The sequence below is a fragment of the Capsaspora owczarzaki genome (assembly GCF_000151315.2).
Source record: "Capsaspora owczarzaki ATCC 30864 unplaced genomic scaffold supercont2.1, whole genome shotgun sequence".
NCBI classification, from domain to species: Eukaryota; class Filasterea; order Ministeriida; family Capsasporidae; genus Capsaspora; species Capsaspora owczarzaki.
The window spans coordinates 1,307,561-1,326,519 of NW_011887292.1; the positions used below are offsets into that span (position 1 = coordinate 1,307,561).

At 56.2% G+C, this 18,959-nt stretch overlaps 6 protein-coding genes and 1 non-coding gene across 7 annotated transcripts; 3 read left to right on the forward strand and 4 right to left on the reverse strand.

The window, feature by feature from the left end:
• Position 1: 1 nt before the first annotated feature.
• On the reverse strand, positions 2–6,082 carry CAOG_00389 (hypothetical protein). Its single transcript, XM_004365203.2, has 7 exons — positions 2,405–6,082; positions 2,180–2,295; positions 1,952–2,029; positions 1,735–1,855; positions 704–1,617; positions 377–552; positions 2–268 (listed from the first exon to the last, which is right to left on the reverse strand). The coding sequence occupies exons 1-7, from the start codon at positions 6,075–6,077 to the stop codon at positions 166–168; spliced, it is 5,181 nt and encodes a 1,726-aa protein (XP_004365260.2). The 5' UTR covers positions 6,078–6,082; the 3' UTR covers positions 2–165.
• Positions 6,083–6,251: 169 nt separating this feature from the next.
• Positions 6,252–6,323, reverse strand: CAOG_09311. The gene has a single exon. It is a non-coding gene; the product is annotated as a tRNA-Arg (tRNA).
• A 129-nt stretch (positions 6,324–6,452) lies between these two features.
• On the reverse strand, positions 6,453–9,686 carry CAOG_00390 (mannosyl-oligosaccharide glucosidase). The gene is made up of 4 exons (XM_004365204.2): positions 9,520–9,686; positions 8,221–9,406; positions 7,580–8,078; positions 6,453–7,422 (listed from the first exon to the last, which is right to left on the reverse strand). The coding sequence occupies exons 1-4, from the start codon at positions 9,599–9,601 to the stop codon at positions 6,544–6,546; spliced, it is 2,646 nt and encodes an 881-aa protein (XP_004365261.1). The 5' UTR covers positions 9,602–9,686; the 3' UTR covers positions 6,453–6,543.
• Positions 9,687–10,147: 461 nt separating this feature from the next.
• On the forward strand, positions 10,148–13,356 carry CAOG_00391 (hypothetical protein; the record flags this gene model as incomplete). Its single annotated transcript, XM_004365205.2, has 8 exons — positions 10,148–10,245; positions 10,433–10,489; positions 10,607–10,652; positions 10,738–11,877; positions 11,989–12,143; positions 12,245–12,334; positions 12,443–12,980; positions 13,086–13,356. The coding sequence occupies 8 exons, from the start codon at positions 10,148–10,150 to the stop codon at positions 13,296–13,298; spliced, it is 2,337 nt and encodes a 778-aa protein (XP_004365262.1). The 3' UTR covers positions 13,299–13,356.
• Positions 13,357–13,403: 47 nt separating this feature from the next.
• CAOG_00392 (hypothetical protein) lies at positions 13,404–15,185 on the reverse strand. Its single transcript, XM_004365206.2, has 3 exons — positions 14,499–15,185; positions 13,901–14,193; positions 13,404–13,771 (listed from the first exon to the last, which is right to left on the reverse strand). The coding sequence occupies exons 1-3, from the start codon at positions 15,094–15,096 to the stop codon at positions 13,532–13,534; spliced, it is 1,131 nt and encodes a 376-aa protein (XP_004365263.1). The 5' UTR covers positions 15,097–15,185; the 3' UTR covers positions 13,404–13,531.
• Positions 15,186–15,393: 208 nt separating this feature from the next.
• Positions 15,394–16,336, forward strand: CAOG_00393 (decarboxylase). The gene is made up of 2 exons (XM_004365207.2): positions 15,394–15,648; positions 15,854–16,336. Exons 1-2 carry the CDS (start codon positions 15,442–15,444, stop codon positions 16,268–16,270), a joined length of 624 nt encoding a protein of 207 aa, XP_004365264.1. The 5' UTR covers positions 15,394–15,441; the 3' UTR covers positions 16,271–16,336.
• A 178-nt stretch (positions 16,337–16,514) lies between these two features.
• On the forward strand, positions 16,515–18,909 carry CAOG_00394 (arginine methyltransferase 4-PA). The gene is made up of 2 exons (XM_004365208.2): positions 16,515–16,910; positions 17,125–18,909. The coding sequence occupies exons 1-2, from the start codon at positions 16,565–16,567 to the stop codon at positions 18,813–18,815; spliced, it is 2,037 nt and encodes a 678-aa protein (XP_004365265.1). The 5' UTR covers positions 16,515–16,564; the 3' UTR covers positions 18,816–18,909.
• The last annotated feature ends 50 nt before the right edge of the window (positions 18,910–18,959 follow it).

Below are 18,959 nucleotides of genomic sequence, written 5' to 3' on the forward strand. Positions count from 1 at the left end.
CGCAACGTGTGTTTCAATACATGTACAATCGTGGAAGTATAATACAAAGGCAAAATCAAGAAACCAGAAAAAAAAAAACAAAAAAACAAAACAAACACTTTACAAAAAAAAAAAAAAAAAAAAAACCAAATCAATCGGTAAAAATACAAAAAATCCGCCCATACTTTATGCAAACCCAAACCCTTCAGAGCCTTCTGCAATCGCCAGAGATAGCTTATCTTGGAGTTCTTCAAAGGAGAGGTAGTGCGGCAAATCCAAGGTATTGGCGCTGTTTGGAAGAGAGAGAGAGAGAGAGAGAGAGAGAGAGAGAGAGACGCCGACAAAGTCAGGGGACGGAACGATTCGAAGCAGCGAGCAAAGAAACAAAAAATCATACCATGTGTGTGCACAAGGGAGGCGGCGCGTCGTTGCTCGGTAGCTAATGGTGATAGACGGGCGATAGTTGACAAACCCGCCAAGTGGAACTTGCGAGGATCCCGTGATGAATTGCAACAGCCGAGCACGCTGCTCCTGAGAAAAGTTGCGAACCACCATCCAAAACCATTGAATGGGCTGTTGCAAGTAACCCCCCCCCCCCAAAAAAAATGCAAAACATGGAAAAGAAATCGAAATGAGACCACAGTTACAAAACGACGACCTTTCAGACACAGAGCGCTCGTCAGCCCCTCCTCTCCAACCTGCACCAACCGCATTCCCCCCGTACCTCAGAGGTGATCGAGTAGCCAATGTACGCGGTATGACGGCGAAAGTCATCAACATCCACCGAAGGCAAGCCGCAGAAGAGAAGCTCCATCTCGCGGTCGGAAAAAATGCACACCAAGTCTTCGTCAATAACGGAGCGGAAGCCCTTGGCGAAGGCCTCGAGCTGATGATGAACGCGGCGGACGAGACGGTACTCGGACAGCAGCTGAAGATAGTCACCCTTGTTTGCCTCCGTCACGCGCAAACGGCTGCCGTTGGGCTTGAATTCAACAATCTTGCGGACGCGACCCTGGTTGTCGTACTCTTCCTCCGCAAAGAACAGCTCAAGCCCGCTCGTCTCGTCCAGCGCATCCATGTTGTTTGTTTGTACGTAAAAGATCTTGGTACGGAAGAAGGCTGGGTCATCCACCTCAAAGTCCGCAACCGAGCACGACAGCCCAAGCAAGTAGCGGCGCATGGACTGGGAGAGACGTACGTTGACAAACAGCGGAGAGCCACGAGCGCAAGTGTCGTACACAACCTTCCCAAGCACGGTGCCGGCAAAGCGGTAGAGCGACAGTCGGTCTCTGGAGTGCGCGTTGAGCTTGCTTGCCACAGGATGGACGCACGACGACGAGCTGTCGAGTTTGGCAAAGAGACCCGTCTGCTCTCCGAACAGCTGTGCGCAGAGCACCGTGAAAAATTCGCGCCGCAGTCCTCCGTGATCGATGCCCTGCTCGTTCTCAAACTGCACGTGATTGAGCAGCCTGAGTTGCACATCGCTCAAGCCGCCAATGGTGGCTTGTGCCGAACGCAGCAAGTTGAGTCGATCCACGATAATTCGGGTTTGCACTTGTCGCGCGTCTTCCGGATGTTGGTTTCGGAGCTCCTCTGAAAAATAGACCTGTTTGTCCGCGAAATTGTTGCTTACACAACCTAGCCACAAAGGGAGAATATACGAGGAATGAGGACGTGATTGAGCACGAGAAAGAGATGAGGGGGGGGCGGGGAAAGGAAATAAGAAAAAAAAACAACAAAACTTTTGGCCCTCACCTGTTCGATTGGCTGCTAGTCGCATCAGCAGCGCATAGAGAATGTTGCGTTGCGCACACGTGACCTCGATGCGGCGGGCGCCGATGATAAACTTTTGAGAGTCCGCACGAGACAACGCCACCTGGGAAGAAAGGACAGCAAAAACAGAAGTTTGAGGAGTGAGAGAAAACTACCTCTCTGCACCGGCACGCAGGCGCTACGAGGAGAAGCGCAGTACCTGGAGATTCGGTGCAATACGGCCAGTGTATTGCCGCCGAGCAATGACACGAAGAATGTAGGCTGCAAATAGAATGGTCTGTCCAAACAATCAAGGAAGTGTGTGTGAGCGAGCGTGTGAGTGTGTGAGTGTGTGAGTGTGTTTTTCCCCCTCCTCCATTGAGCAGGTTTTCAGAGCAATGTTGCCGTGTTTTGCGCAAAACAAAGGCAAAAGGCCTCCAAAACGTACATCGGGCGTAACCTTAATCCAAATGTCCATCGTGGTCGAGCCTGGAAGTCGCATTTGACCCTCAAACCAGGTTTCGGTGTGGCTCAAACACTTGTCGACCGTCCGCGTGTCTTCAGCTACAAAGGTGCAAACAAAAGCAAAAAAAAGCAGTGACGCACGATTCAAACAGGTAAGTAACCACGGTGACACAAACTTGCAGCGTCCTGCAGAGACCAGCGCACTTACTGGAGAGGAACAGAACGTCGAAAGGACCATCCCCGACGACAGCGCCGTCGTACATTACAACGCACGACTTGAGTCCGCATGCGCTCATGGCAGCTGGCACCGCTTGAGGTACAAGAACCGGGTGGGCCATTTCCGCGCCAACCACAGACACACTGGCCGCAGCAGACCCAGCTGGAGATCCCGCTGACGTTGAGCTACCCGATAAATGGCTGTTGCTGTTGCTGTTGTTGTTGTTATTGTTGTTGTTGTATGGCAGCGCTTTGACGAACGCGACAGGCCCATTCGCAACAGCCAACGATGACGCTGGCGAGTTGAACGAGGAAAATACGGCAGATGAGCCAGAAGAAGGAGGATTCGACAGGCTGGATGCGCCATGGGACGCTGGAATGTAGCCAACGTTGTGAGTGGTGCCAGAATTGCTGCCGTCCACAGCGGCGGCGGTGCTTGATCCACCAGCGGACGCCAAAGCACCGGTCGTCAAGCCACCAACAATCGAGTTGGTTCCGACAGTCGGGATTGCGGGTACAGACCCTTGCCCAGCATTGGTGGGTCCATCGGAGGTTGGGCCACTGCCGCCAAAGGAGGGGAAGAAGGAAGGGGACGAAAACCTCGACATTAGAGACGCTGGGGGCGAGAGCAGAGGAGGGGCGGCGGGGGCCGCCACGGCAAAGTTCCGCGTCGCTCGTGAAAGCCGCGCAGCCAGTGGCACGTGCACCAACGAAAGCACGCCATTCCCGCAGTCAGTCACGTCTGCATCGACGGGCTCGCCATCGATGAGCAAGACAAACTTGTCGACGCGCGACACGCAGCCGGTTCGCGGGGATCCAAAGCGGTCACGCGTGGTCAGAGTCAGTCGGAGTTCGCCTGCCTCGTCTCCCCGAACAGGAAGCTTGCGCTGGATGCAGTCACCGGAAATATCGCACTTGGACGGGTCAATGTCGCCTGGCGTAATGTGCACCGTGTAGTGTTCCATCGCAATCGGGAAGCCGTCAAAGGTGATGCGGACTTTGAAGGTGCCAGGTCGCGAGGCGGTGTAAACAATGTTGGCGACAATCATGGGGACGGTTTTTGAAGGATTGGCTGATTGCTTGATAAAAGTTGTCAAAGTGGAGGTCGAGGACTTGATAAATTGCGACGCTGTCGATGCGGTAAGGTCTGCGACGGCGGCGGCAGCGGCAACCTGCGAGGACGGGTCGATGCCTTGCTCGACAGCAAACGCCGTGATTGGCGCGGAAGCTGCCGGTACTACCGGAGCTGCTGGTGCGGTTGTTGTGTGGGATGAGACAGAGGTAGTTCTCGAACCGCCACGCCGCCGAGCATCAGACGCGTGGGATACTCGAGAAGAAGAAAAAGAAGAAGCAGAAGCAGAAGACAAGGGCGATGTGGCGCTCGACGTCGATGTTGTGGAGGACGAGCGATGTCTGGTGCTGGAGGGGGAGGCGGTCGCCGGAGCCATTGCGGCATCCTGATCAAGTTCAACAACGGTGATGGAAGGCACGACGAGACAAGGCCCGGACATGGTCACTTTGAGATTGTCCAACACCTCTTTGGAAGTGAGAGACGCAAAGACGAACGGCTTGAAGACGACTTGGAAGGTGATTTCAGAGCCAGCTGCACCTGCTTCACGCTTGATACCCCGACCGCGAACTTCGGCTCGGCGAGCAATAAAGCGATCTTGATTGACGGGCGAGGACTTGGCCTTTGTCGACGAGTAAATCAGCGCAGCGATGGCAGCAAGAATCATCCAGGAAAAGGTCGAGAAGAACGAGGCAGCAGGTCGGCCAAACATGGGGTTGGACGACGACATGCTCGGGGCACTCGCAGGTGCAGGCGCGGAACCAGCCGGACGGCCCGAAGTGAGCGACGAAAGGAAATTGAAGGACGAGAACAAGACTAATGCCGCTCCCTGCATCAAGAAGGATCCACCCCAAACGAGTAGTAGGACAACCACTAGCACAAATACCGCCGAAATGGAAGCGAGGAATAAGAGGAAGCGAAGAAACACGCGACTCCAATCGACCACCCGTTGCAACCACGGCCGATGCGCGAACGGAGACGCCAGTTCGCGAGACTGGCGGTCTGTCTGCGATGCCGATGCAAACGAGGAGGTGGACGACGACCGCGACAACGACGGAGAGGAAGCTGGTCCGTTGCGGCCGGGCAGCAGATGAGATGCGCCCAGAACATTTCTCGCATGCGCGGTCGAGTAGATTCGGGACGATGTGCCCGAAACGGACGAGTGCACGGAATGCGACGAGATGGACGAGTGCGTAGAATGGGTCGAGCCGGTCGAGTGAGTCGACAGCGTCGAGTGCGAGCGGCGAAGCTGGTGCGGCGAACGGGCGGCTGATGACGAGCTCGGCATTTCCAGCGGTTCAAGCAAGGCCGTTGCCTCCGGAGTGGAAGGGGAAATTCCGACCGGCAATGCACCACCGGAGGACGCTTGCTGGGTGCGCTCAAACGATGAGCCAGCGGAAAGAACATGCTGCGAATCCAGCTCGGACTGGCTTGATTGGCCATGCAACCGTGCAGACCCATGGTGTCGGCGAGCGGCCAGCCAGGCTTGCAGCGACGCCGAAGCTGCACGGCGCGAAAACGTTGGCATGGAGAAGGAAAAGAAGGACGAGTTGGTATCTGAAGAAGAAGAAGAAGAGGAGGCTGGACCTGACACTGCGCTCGAATGGCTACTGGCGGCAGTAGTGGCGTCATGATCACCGCTATGACTTGAAGCATGGTGCTCTGCACGACGACGCTTGTACACGCCTTTCAGATTCAGATATGAGAATCGCTCGCGCGCGAAAGGCGACATGTTGGTCATGTTGGTAGCGTCTTGCGATTGCGGCGGGGGTGGCGACAGAGGAGGAGCCGCCGACGACGCCGCCGACGCCGACGACGACGACCACGTTTGCAACGAGAACGACGTGGGCAGTGTCAGTCGGCTGCGGAGTCGCTGGTAGCTGCTGGTTCGCCTGCTGGGCTGGGACGACGGCGAGAAGCCCGGCGAGGATGCCGCTGACGACGACGCCGACGACGCCGACGGTGTGCTTGAGCGGTGTCGAGACATTGACATGCCAAACGCAGAATGTGGCCTCGAGGGTGCAGCAGTCGCAGGAGCCGGAGCCGGTGGTGATGCGGCAGAATCGAGCGCGGACAAACCATTCGCGCTCGTGGATGCGCGCAGTAACACGGACGGAGGCGAGTGCGGCGCCGAGGCAGGGTGTGCCCGAGCAACGTGAGCCGCAGAGGCTGACTGGGCACCTGCCTGGTGGGGCGCCAGGGTCATGGGCGACAGCGGGAGTGGCGGCGCGGCGAGTCCGCTCGGGCCAGAGGACGCGTTGCCTCCGCTGCTCCCCGAGCGAAAGAAGGTGAACAGCTTGCGCTTGCCTGCCGAGTCCTCCATCGCGTTGTTTGGCCCGCTATGCGCATGGAGTTCGGCATGCGGCGAGACGGGTCCTGGGGCGCTGTCATTGAATTCCGACGCGGCTGCTGCAGCGGGCAGTGGGGCGATGACTGCCCGCTCCCTTGGGCCGGAGTGGTCAGCATGCTGAAGCTGTTGTTGTTGTTGTTGCTGCAGCTGCTGCTGGTGCTGTTGTTGCACCATAGGACGTAGACCCGAGGCAGCACGGCTCAGAGCCGGTCGCTCGTGGTCGCGTCGGTCAAAGTCTGTTTCCATTGAACGATGACTGCAACGCCCCGTTCGTTCATGAGCAAACACAACGCGACGAGCGTATCCGTAATAAGCAAGAAAAATTCAGGTCCAGGCGGAGGATGGCAAAGAGCAAGGGGGAAGCAAAAGAAAGAAAAAAAAGGAAAAAAAGGAAAAAAAAAAGAAAAAAAAAGGACGCCGTATCCGAGGCGGGGATCGAACCCGCGATCTGCCGCTTAGGAGGCGGCCGCGATACCACTTCGCTACACGGACAAATGAACATCAGTTCGGGTGGGGCAATCGCGAGTCGATCTGATTATTCACGCTCCGCTTTTTTCTTGGATTTTTTCTTTCTTGCCCTCAGTTTTCGAGACACTCTCTGCCAAAGGCAATGGCTGGATCCAAAAATACGCCCATTCGCAAGCAAAAGCAGCTTGCTCGACTGGTACGCTTGGTGACGGTTTATTCGAAACCACACCACACTTTGTCGACATCAATACACCTCGCCAAGAATCAACACAACCAACGCAGACCAACCCGTAAACGGATGCGAACCCTTGCCCTTGCCCAGATTCTCGGGCACGACGTCGTACTGCTCCCAGATGTAGCCCGTGCGATGGTACTCGGACAGCATGTTCCCAATAATGTTGCTGCGCAACTCGCTGTAGATTTGGCCCGCGTTTTGCGCAACCGCCGCCGACGAAGACTCGGACTGCGCAATGCGATGCAGCGCCCCGAGAGCCAGATAGTTCATGTTAATCCACACAGGGCCGCGCCAGTACGGACCGTCGTGCTCGGTGTTGTGCTTGAGGTAAAAGCGGCTGTCCTTGGACAAGGAGCGCAACCCAAACGACGTCCAAAGGCGATCCGGGTCGCGCATGCTGCGCAGCATGGCAGGCACAACCTCGTCGTCCGAATTGATCGCGCCCAGCAGAAGAGGAAAGAGCGACACATAGCCAAGTTGAGGAACCAGCTGCAGCGTCGGCCTGGCATTCGGGCTGGAAAGCACTCGCTTTTGTTGCGGTCGCTGAGCCACGAGATTGGTCCCTTCGCGGACGTGAGGAGGCGTGTACCAGACCAGTTTGACCTGCTCGGTATGATTGCCGTAATCGCAGAACATTCCCGCCTCGCCATTCCAATGCAAACGCTTCAGCTGCTGCGCATCGAGCAACTCTGCCAGCCGTTGGTAGTCCTTGGACGTGGAGAAACCGTGCGGGAGGATGATGTCTGGCGAGAGCTCTTGCTCGTAAATGAGGGCAATCTTGTGCATGAGGCGTGCTGCGAGAGACATCCACCCAAAGAGATCGACGTGGCGCTCGTCGTCTGACGGATGGGAGGCTCTTGGAAAATCATCCAATCCCGAAGTGAGAGTCTGTGCATGCAAAGCATAAAAGTGCACACGACAATAGTGAGGAGAGAGAGAGAGTACCCGCTTGCATGGAAAAATCATAAAATCAATCCAAATCCAAAACAAAAATCTCAAACAAACACACACGCACACACAACCACAAAATGCAAACCACTCTGACCTTCGGATTCAACTCTCGATCAGTCGTCGCATCTCGTCCGCGCCAACGGTAGGATCCGGCAACAGGACCGGACTGAGTTCGATTAAACCAGGCAAACCAGGTCTGGAGTCGGGGGTAGAGGCGAACGAGAAAAGCGCGTTGCTTGGCGGCTTCGTCCTGGCTGACCTGCACCGTGCGCAGCATGCGATCAAGGGCAATCAAGAAGGTGGGTGGATTGGCATGCGTCGCGCGTTGAACGACAAACTGCGCCGGAACGCGGCTTTCGGCTTCGGCACCCAAAATCACTTCGCGTGGAATCCAGCCATCCTGGTTCATCAAATCAAACCAGTGCGCCAAGATATCGCGCGTGAGGTCTGGATTCCACTTCAAGACGAGCAGCTCGTGAAAGCCCTCGTCCCAGACAAAGCCTCGCGGAAAGAACGAGCGCGAGGGAACCGCCGTGAACAAAGCCATGGGCCGTGAGGGCACGATGGGGTCGCCTTCAATCCCAGTCGTGACTCTGACGGAACGCAGACCCGAATGATGCAAAAGAGGCAAAAGGTGAGCAAGGTGCTGACAGAGCGATGACAGGGAGCTGTAAAAGCGACAATGACAACCAAAAAAAAAAAAAAAACCCAACCCCAAAAAAACACCTTCCTTACTTTGCGCGCCCGTAAAAGTATCCAATGCCTCCAAGCAGATTGCTCAAAGCGGCCTTCGCAAACGCAGTGGTTGTCTTGTTAAAGTTGCTGGCGGTGTGGAAGCGATCCTCAAAGTCCCTGTCAAACTGAGCCTCGCGCTGCGCCAGCACCGATGTCAAGGTTGCTGCGTCAGCGAAGGAGGACGGGGCGGCGCTGGTGGGCGTCGTCAAATAAAAGGCAAGATCGGCCACCACGGGAACTTCCGCAGAGAGCTGAATCAGCACCAGATTGGCGTCGCGCGTGGCGGGACTCTTGTTGGGCAAGGCCAGGACACGGGCGCTGCGAATTTGCTCACGCAACAGGTGGCGCAGTTGATCCGTCACATTGTGGACGTGCGGTGTGGCCACCGCCGTCCAGTGCAACTCGGCCTGCTCGGACGCGCGCACATTGAGCTGCAAGCGGAACGTGCCGACAGAGGGAGTCGAGCCCTGGATGGTGATGGAGCTGTCGGTCGTTTCGTCGGGGAGGACTTGGAGGGCGTAGTCGCCAGAGCCCAGGTGCGCGTGTCCATCGGCGTCGGATGTGTCAATGAGCGCGTAAAAGAACAGGGACACAAAGTTCTGCTCGGGTTGCCCGTCGGCGCCATGCTGCTGCTTTGAGCGCGCGGAAGGTTTGACCGACACGCGGGCCGCCCAGTCGCCGCCGTCCACAAATTCCGGGTGTGCATTCTCGGGTGCCTTGTACTCGGGATGCAATGGCCGCGAGAGGTCCTTTGCAAACTCGGTCGTCAGCGACAGTCCGACATCCAACAGCTCCTGCCTGCCGTAGGTCGTGCCGTCGTGCTTTGTCCAGCCATACCGCCGCAGATGGTCTGCTTCCTCGCATGTATGGCGAATCGCTCCGATGGGGTCTGGCATGCGGTGATCGAGCCACATGAGCCCAGTCAGCAACGGCAGCGTTCGCGCTCTCGGCTTCATGCCAAAGTACACGTTCGGCCTGTACGAGCCCCAGTACAGCCTGCGCTGGTGCTCTCCAGCAAACAACGAGAGATCCGTCGTGCGTGGGGCGTGTGCGGGCGTCACCAGCGCCGTCATCGCTTCGCTGCTGCCCGAGCGGAAGGAGCCAGGCGGGCCACGCGAGATGAGCCAAATCGCGGCGAACGCAGCCAGGATGGACATGATGCTTGAAGGTACGAGGCGTCTGGCCGCTGCAACATACACAGCGCAAGCAAACGATGACAAATGGGGGTTTACACACAGCGATGAGGACGAGGGAGCACAAACCACAAAATAAAACCAAAAAGGTTGCTGAGCGGTATACCAATCTGAGCGGATCCGTCGCCAAGTTGGGCGGCGCGCGCGACGGGAACCGCACTGCCACCGGCGCCGCGTCGTTGCTTCATTGAAGTTCGAAGGGTGGCGGCGAAATTGGGGGTCCAATGTGGGGGTGGTGGTGGTGGTTTGTGTGGGTTGGGCGTTTGCTGGCGCTGAAAATGTAAGACTGATCTGATCTGAGGGGCTGCGCAAGACTGAATCGGGGTTCATGGTTTGCTGTACCCCCCCCCCCGTCCCCGCCCTTTGAATGCACGTTGAAACTGATGCCCAAACCCCACTGCTTACCAATCAACCGATCTTGAGTTTCTGAGGAAAATGGATGGAAACTCGGCGGAAAGTCGTTTGCAAACACAGCACAACCTCACAACGATGGACAGGAGAAAACTACTACTGTGTGAGTTTCGAGATTTGCCAAACGTGGGAGGGTCAGGGTCAGGGTCAGGGTAAGGGGTTGCTAGTCTTTTACTTTGGATTTTCACATTGCAGCCTGCAACTTGCTCGCTTCTCTGCCTTTGAGCACCAGATTTTTCTTCACACCCGCTGCTGTTGCTGCTGCTGCTGTTGCTGCTGCTGCTGCTGTTCTCGCTCTCGCTGCGTTCTGAATCTCCATCGGCATGAACGGTCTGGTCTGTGCTGCGGGTCCCGGCGGCCAGTGGAGCGAGACGACTAAAGCGCTTGAAACGCTCATCGAGCTCTGCAAGTGCTCTGCCTGGTCAGTTGCTCGTAGGAGGATGGCTGCTTTGGTACTCTGCTGAAGCGGCAGTCGAGTTAGCGCTCGCTCGTGCTGGCTTCAGCACGCGTTGCGTCGGCGGAAGTGTCGATTCAACTACTCCGTTTTTCCCGCCAAAAATCTCACTTTTTCTTCACGCTGACTTTTGGCTCACTTTCTGGCCCCACAGCAACCAAATCATGAAGAATGTGCATTCAACATTCACATGCGAGCACTTTTTCTGCGAGTAAGCCTTTTTTGTTTTGTTTCGTGGCGGGGGGGGGGTTGTGTTGGTTTGTGAGTTTTCGATTTTTGCTTGTATTCACCTCATCGTTTGCTCCTTGGGGACTCTCACGTTGCTCAGAGCATGCATCAAAGACGAAATCAACGATCATTCCAAGTGCCCAGAAGTAAGGCTCGTTGCTGGGGAAAATCTTCACTCGAAAACAACAACAACAACAATCACAAAAACTCATTTGTCCACTCCTCTTACAGTGCCAAAGCCCCGCATGGATCAAGGACATCCGCGCCAACCCTCAAATTCAAGGAATCGTGTCGTGCTGCGAATCCCTTGTTTCGATCTTTCGAAAGCGCGTGCCGACGTTGCCAGATCTGACACGGGCGCTGTCGTCAATGCATGTCGCAGACAATGGCCAACAGCAGCTGCCCACACTTTTGCCTACACCAGCCGCCAGTGATTACCAACACGAGCAGGCGGACATTGAAACCCAAATGTCCGAGCCCGAGGCAGAGTCGCCGCCGCACGACACACGAGCCAATGCTCGTGCTGCACCCATCTTGCCAGCTGCCATGTCGCTCCGTCGACAAAACGCACCAATGATTATCTTTGACGAGACGACTCGCACAACCGACTCGGACGCGTCGTCTGAAACTCCTCGCCGCTCGGCTGCTGCCAGCAGGTTGGCGGGAGCAACCAACCAGTCGACGACTCCTGCCTCCTCGAAACGTCTATTTTCCAATCTGACCAACCAAGCGGAAGCCCAAACGACGAGCACCGCAAAGGGGAAGGATTCTGCAAAAGACGCAACGTTGCACACCTCCAAGAGAGGCCGGCTCGATTCGGACAGCGATGTGAGCAGCTCCAACTCGCGACCAGCAAGTCCCGCGCCTCGTCACAGCAGTACGGAGGGCTGGAGCTGTGCATCGTGTACACTGTCTAATGCCGCCACTGCTGACGCCTGCACTCTTTGCGCTGCGCCGCGTCGAGCGAGCACGGCGCGTGCCAAATCGGCAGTTGCCAACCGACAAAGCAGGCTCTTGCAAGGAGCCATCTCCACTGCTCGTGGTGGCGGTCATGCTGGTGCCACACACGAGCGCCCTTTGGCTACCAAGCCTGCAGCGGGCGCTTCTGCTGCCGCAACGTCCCGTCCCGAGCGAGCCAGAGCTTCGTCAACCAGGCCAACCGCGCCAGCGGCACCTGTCGCGAGCCAGACCGCAACACCCACATCCCAGGTGTTCACTTCACCGTCGCTTGGACGAAAGACAAAGCGCAATCCCAAGGGCGAAACCTCTCTGCATGTGGCTGCAAAGAAGGGCGCCATGGATCGGCTGGCCGAGTTGCTTGAAGCCGGAGAGAATCTGGACGACACGGACAACGCCGGCTGGACGCCTCTGGTAAGGCGTGTGCTGCAGAATCTTGTTCTGGGCAGTCGCCGTCTCTCTTTTTTTTTGTTTTGTTTTGCAACAGTGATCTCACAGCTTCTCCCCCTCCCTTCCTCAACTCAGCATGAAGCATGTACTCACGGGCATGTTGAAGCGGTGCGCATGCTGCTGCAATACGGTGCCAATGTCAACTTTCCCGGATTCGAGAAACTCACGCCTCTGCATGAAGTGCTGAACAGCGGAGACGTCAATCTCGAGCTGGTTCGCGTTCTGCTCGAGTAAGTGGCCGCTTTTCGTCGTTGGTTTTTCAACGGGTCTCTCCGTTATTTGAAACAAACAAAACAACACGCGTCCTCATGCTGTTTGCTCTTTGATTCAGACATGGTGCCAATCCGGATGCCGTTGATATGCGAAGCCAGACACCTCGACAATTAGCTGCAGGAAACGAAGAAATTCTTGCTCTGCTCAAGTATGCGCTTGGTTTTTTTCTTCTTGTTCTTCATCTTCTTCGAAACATGCATTGTGCCGTGACTTGACTCTTACTTTTTATGTTTGTACTTTGATGCTGCTGATACAGTACCAAGCTGACACCAGCTGCACCCAAACAGCGAAGAGTCCCAGCCGCCGCTGCCGCCAACACCAACAGCTCGAGCATGCTCGCAACTGCGCGTGCCAACCCGGGCCCGTTTGTCGTGTTGTCGACTGGCTTGCAAAAGGAGCAGCGCTCCGCTTTGGAGAAGCTTGTGACGCGGCTGGGTGGCAAGGTTGTGACGACGTTCGATGCGACTGTCACACACGTTGTCACCGAGTCGGACGCAAACCGCGTCTGCCCACGCACGCTCAAGTATGTGTGCGCAGTCTTGGCCGGGTTGTGGATTGTGTCGTTTGACTGGATTACCGAGTGCTCGCGACGTGGAGCGTGGGTTGCGGAAGAGGCGTTTGAAATTCAAGGTGCTGCGCACGGTGCTGGCGCGCCAACCAAAGGCCGGCTCAATCGTGAGGCTGGTCGACCTCGCCTGTTTGAGGGATGCACGGTATATCTTGTCGGGGAGTTCAAGCCGCCGGCACTTTCGGTCTCTGACTTGGAGCTGCTTGTTCGGATTGGCGGTGGCCAGGTCAGTGGGAATTGTTTTGGCGCGCTGTTGTTGGGGCTTTTGAACATTCTACGCTCGCGTGCTCACGTGTTCAAAACTTTTTGAACGGGTGATGGAAATGTTCAGGCCAAGAAGCAGGCGACTGCTCCATCCACTCGCGACCACCCGGCGCAGCGTCATGTGCATGCCGCGGCTGGAGCTGATGTGTACGACCGTTTTGTCATTACCGAAAAGCCGACATCCAAAGATGGCGTGCATCGACAGGTGTGCTTTGGCTCTGTGCCGTGGCTGCTCGATTGTGTGACTCGGTTTGAATTGTTTGAGCCCGTCCCCGTCTAGTAGAACACTTGCGAGACTTTCTTGTTTGTTGAGAGATTGTTAATACAAAACATGGCGAAATTTTCGTTCAACCAAACGCGTCGTTGTCATGTTGTTGGAATGACGCGGAAATTGTTTGTAATATGAATGCAATACTTTACTTTCTAGCCGTGATACAAGAGTAACATCGAAACACCACAAATCACCGCAAACAGGCGGCAAACACCATCTCGCGATGCATTTTGTTTTTCTATCTACAAGCTGAGGACTTCTGACAGCATTCGCCGTGGGTGGACAAAGCAGTCATGTGGGTTTTCAATAAACGTCTTGCGGGTGCCGTCAACGTCCTCGCTGCGCGACTGCAATCCATAAAACTGGCAGAGCGCGTGAGCAAGCAAGCGAGCGTGGCTGCTTTCCAGTGCCCATACGAGTACCGGCGATGGCGACACGGCGAACGAGTCGCGGAGTTCCCGTTCCATGTGATCAAGAGCACCCTGATGATGATGATGTGGCCAACAAGGTGGAGAGAAAGAGCATCACGCACAGGTGAGTGTTGAGCGAACAAGACGGAAAAAAAAATCACAGAGCAGATCGAAACTTCAACCATGTGTTCTCATCCTCACCTTGGGCACATTCGTCTTGTGCAGCATCTCACGAACTCGACGATCGATGCGATTGAAGCACTTGACGGGGTCCGATGTGGGCGGAATGGTCGAGTTGGTGGCCTTGGAAGAGTGATCCGACAATTGAGCAGGGCGGAGTGCTCGCAACTGCGCCTCTTCGGGTTGGGCAACAAAGTCGAGCCAGTGCTGCAATCGCTGCTCGTCTTGCAAGAGCCATTCAAACTGCGTCGGAGTCGGCGCGTCCAAGTACTTGAGGTCTACAGCGTCCACTCGTCCTTGCAGCAGGAATTGTGCTGAGCAGCAACAAAAACAACGAGGCATTGATGAGCACAAAAAATCAAGCAAGAAGCCAATTTCTTTAGAATGTGATTGGCGATGATCCAACCCTTCCTCCTCTCTTTCTCTCAGAAATCCAGAAATCCATCTCAAGACCAAAGAAACAACGAAACTCCCGCCTTTTTTTTTTTTTTTTTTTTTCTGCTGTTTTTTTTTTTTTTTTTTTTCCCGCCTTCTGTCGGGTTCTCTGAAAAAATTGCTGTTGCCCGCCCCTTTCTCCCTCTCCCTCGCTGTCAGCACAGCAACAACACAAGCGACTCACCATTCTCGTAGCGCTGGCCGCGTCGGCTGATGGTGCGCCCGGGACGGTACTTGCCGTCGGGAAGCAGCGGACGGGTCGACATGATGCTGGGCGCCTTGTAGCTGTGCACGCCCGTCCCAGCGGATGTGCCGTTGCTGCTCATTGCCGAAAGCAGCGAGAAGAGCGACGACGCAGCTGTGGACGACGCGACCGACGACGGCGAGTGCGGAGGCTCGCTCATCAGGTCGGCGCCAGGAGGAGCAGGAGACTGTGACGCAATCAGCTGCTGATTGAGCAATGCCTGCTCGACCGACAACGCCATGGCCGCGGGCGATGATGCGTTGCCCTTGCGCGCCTTGGACGACGACGACGACGACGCCGCCGCCTTCTTGCTGCTGGATTGCTTGGGGGCGAGCTCGACGGGGACGCGTGCTGGGGACGTGGTGGCGTCAAGCGCCGACAGCGTCTGCAACGACAGCTGCAATGGCGCACCAGCACCAGCACCAGCACCAGCTCGCGTGGCCGTGTTGTTGCTGCGTGGTTGGACAGTCTCAGAGTGGACCATCACAAACGAGTCCGACGTCTCGGACGTTGGGGTAACCGTGCCACTCGACGCCATAGAAATTGAATGCAGCGCTGAAACGAAGGTCTGAGAGGGTTGGTCTGAGAGAGATGGTAAATGAAAAGGAGTGAACTGCTGAATGAGAATGTGAATGTAGAATTGAGTGTGGAAACGTGCGTGAGTGCGCCGCGCGCCATCGTTCGAACACTTTGAGAAACGCCGTCGGACGACCGAAACGCTCGCTCACTTGCTCAGCAGCCCACACCCACCTGCCCCCAACCACAACCGCGTCACACTTTCTGGTTGGAACACAATGATTGTCCAACTCGAATCCAAATCCAACGTCCGATCCAAATTCACTCGTCCTCGTCCTTTTGTTCGTCTCAGTGTCTCACAACTGCCATGACCGACGCAGCCTCCCCAGTCCCGCCACCACCCCGCCGCATCTGCGTGTATTGCGGTGCAAGCGCTGTTGCTGACAAGTACAACGTGGCCGCGCGCGAGCTCGGTCGCCTGATTGCCAAGTCGGGCCACACACTCGTGTATGGTGGCGGCTCGTACGGCACGATGGGCGCCCTCGCAGACGGCACGCTCGAGGCCGGCGGTCAGGTGCGTACTATCGCCAGCAAAAAGCAGCTCAGACAGCCTCATCTTCACAATTGTCTGCACATGTCCAAAATGGTCCAACGAGATGCATCAAAGACCACGCTTCTTTACAGCATTCATCGCGTCGCATCGCATCGCATCGCTTCGCATCACTCACATCGTCGAGCATGTCAAAATTCTTGGTCACAAAAACTCTCTGTCATCTCAGGTGCTTGGAATCATGCCGCGCTTCATGGAGCAGCTCGAGTGGTGCCATCGCAATCTGCAAGAGCTGCGCCTCGTCACATCGCTCCACGAGCGCAAGTTCCAGATGCTCCAAGAGAGCGACGGCGTCGTTGCGCTCCCAGGCGGTGCCGGCACGTTCGAGGAACTCATGGAGGCACTGAGCTGGAAGAAGCTCGGGATTATCGACTCGCCCATCGTCTTGTTCAACTTGGACGGCTTTTACGACCCGCTGATTGCCATGCTCGACCGTGCAGCGCAAGAGAACTTTTTGGCTGTCGCCCCAGAGCGTCCGCTGTGGCGTGTTGCAACCACCGTGCCTGAAATCCTCGAGATTATTCATTCAGAGCAAGCGGTCGGCATGAAAGTCCATCCCAACAACGTACCTGTCGCGCCACAATGACCTAATAAACAAAACGCAAACCCTGCACGAGATCACTTGCCCCAAAAACTGCTTGCGTTTGGCATCGTATCGAAAGTGCTGAGCGAGCTCCTCTCCTAGAGCTGTCAATCCCGCCATCCAACCCCAAACACCATCACCAAAAGCACTTTCACTTCTCTCTGTTCCATCCACGCTCGGATTTTACATGCTCTGGATCTGTCCCCCTTTCTTGTCCGCTTCGGGGCCACTGATCCAGTCCTCCTCTCGCTCTGATCCCAATCCTTTTTTTTTTTTTTTTTTTTCGCATCATTTCGCATGGCGGCGTCTGCTGGATCATCATCGGCACAATCCCAACCGCAGGCGACTGCCTCGACCACGACCACCAGCGGCCCCAGCGGCCCCAGCGGCCCCAGCGTCCTGTTCAACCAAGTGGTGCTGCTGAATCTGGATGACGACAGCAAGCAGGACGCCTGGCCGCACGCTGCCCAGCCAATCTCATTCTCGCCAGTCTCCGTCCAGAGCGCGAGCTTTTTCACACTCCGATTGACCCTGCTTGCCGCCCAAGCCCCGCTCGCCACAGAGACCGTCTCCAAGCAGGCCACAACGTCACGGGCTCTGCCGGCGCCGCGCGTTGTTCGGCTGCAGATCGTGCACGGCGATGGTACGCTCGCACATGTTTTTTTTGGGGAACATGTTTGTGTGGACGACCTGCTTCGGTCGTGCCAGCGCTCTTTTGCTGGACTGACTTGGCGTAGATTCAGTGTTTCCTGGTGGTCGATGGATCGGGCGGGAAGAGGGGCGAAAAAAAAAAAACAAAAAAAAAACAAAGGCGTCTCATGTACTCAGTCACCCGCTTGACCCCCTCTACAACACAGGAACGATCTTGGACTCGATCATGTCGCCATACACTCAGAGATGCAAGCTGTCAGCTCGATCCTGCGTTCTGGGCCTCGCAGAGCGCGCTGTCTCGGTGCGCTTTGCCACCGTGGCCGACTATGCTCAGTTTGACGAGTACTTGCTCGAGCACCTCGCTACTGCCCGCGACTCAGACTGTGCCGTGGCTCCCGTCAATCCAGCAACAGCAACTGCAGCAACTGCAGCAACTGCAGTGACTTCTGCCTCGGAGAATGCCCCTTCTCTGAATGGCACCGAAGCCGCCTTGTCCGAGTTTGCGATGCGAACCGATCGCACGTCCTCGTCGCAGTACTTTCACTACTATGGCCAGCTTTTGCAGCAGCAAAACATGCTCCAGGACCTCGTGCGCACGGGCACCTACCAACGCGCCATGCTCGAGAACGCTGCCGACTTTGAGGACAAGGTTGTTTTGGATGTTGGTGCAGGCACGGGCGTGCTGTCCTTCTTTGCCATCCAAGCCGGCGCTCGCAAGGTCTACGCGATCGAAGCATCCGCCATGGCCGACAACACCCGGTTGCTGGTTGAGCGAAACGGCCTGGCTGGGCGCATCATTGTCATCAACGCCAAAGCTGAGGAGGTCGAGCTGCCCGAGCAGGTCGACTTGATCATCTCGGAGCCGATGGGCACGCTGCTGGTCAACGAGCGCATGCTTGAAACCTACATTTACGCTCGCAAGTGGTTGCGGCACAATCCGGATTTGCCTGCTGGCCAAAGTGGCGACGGGCTTGCAGGCGACGCCAAGTCGTTGCCAATGTCCACCTCAACCCACACTCTCAACGACGGCGACGGCGACGACGCCAACGATGACGCCACTGCAGCCAATGCTGATACTCAAGCCCCCGCAGCCTCCTCGACGCACCCATCGGCCATGTTCCCGTCGATGGCCTATCTCTATTGCGCCCCGTTCGTCGACGAATACCTCTACATGGAGCAATTTTCCAAGACGACCTTCTGGTACCAACCAAGCTTTTACGGCATCAACGTCAGCGACTTGCACGAGCGCGCCTTGCAAGAGGTGTTTTCGCAACCCATCGTCGACGCCATCGATCCAGCCCTCATCAACGCCAAGCCAGTGTGCAAAATCTTCAACTTTGGCTCGGTCGCAACGGAGGAGCTGGTCAACTTTGAAATCCCCTTCTCGTTCAAGTACGAGACGGCATCCATGGTGCACGGCCTCGCTTTCTGGTTTGACGTCTCGTTCAACGGCTCGCAAAGCGTCGTTTGGCTGTCCACCTCGCCCGTGGCGCCTTTGACCCACTGGTACCAGTTCAGGTGCCTGATGCCGCGACCCGTACTGCTTGCGCGCGGCCAAACCCTCGTCGGCCGTGCCATTATGCGGGGCAACAGCCGCCAGAGTTACGATCTGGAGGTCGAAATGTCCATTCTCGAAATGCCCAACGTCGTGTTGCGCAACCGCGTGAATGTCAAGGAGCCACTCTACCGTTACACCGGGTCTCCTGTAGCTGCAACGACACAGGCTGCTGTTGCCGCCAGCACCGCTGCAGCAGAAGCGACTGCCGCTGCTGCTGCTGCTGCTGCTGCCGCTGGAAATGCGAGCTCGCACCCGCCTGCCTCCATTGTCGGTGACGACGGTCGTTTTATGGACTTGTCTGAAGATGACGATGTGCCGGCAGCAGCGGCAGCGCCATAAGGAATGTGTTTTGTGTGTGTGTGTGTGTGTTTTGTTGGCTCTCTTTTTTGGCTTAGGGAATTGGTTGCAAAAGAAGATGGTTTATATTTGCACACTTTTGCTGTTGTCATTTTGCTCCTTCTTTCTTTTTCATCCGATTGAGAT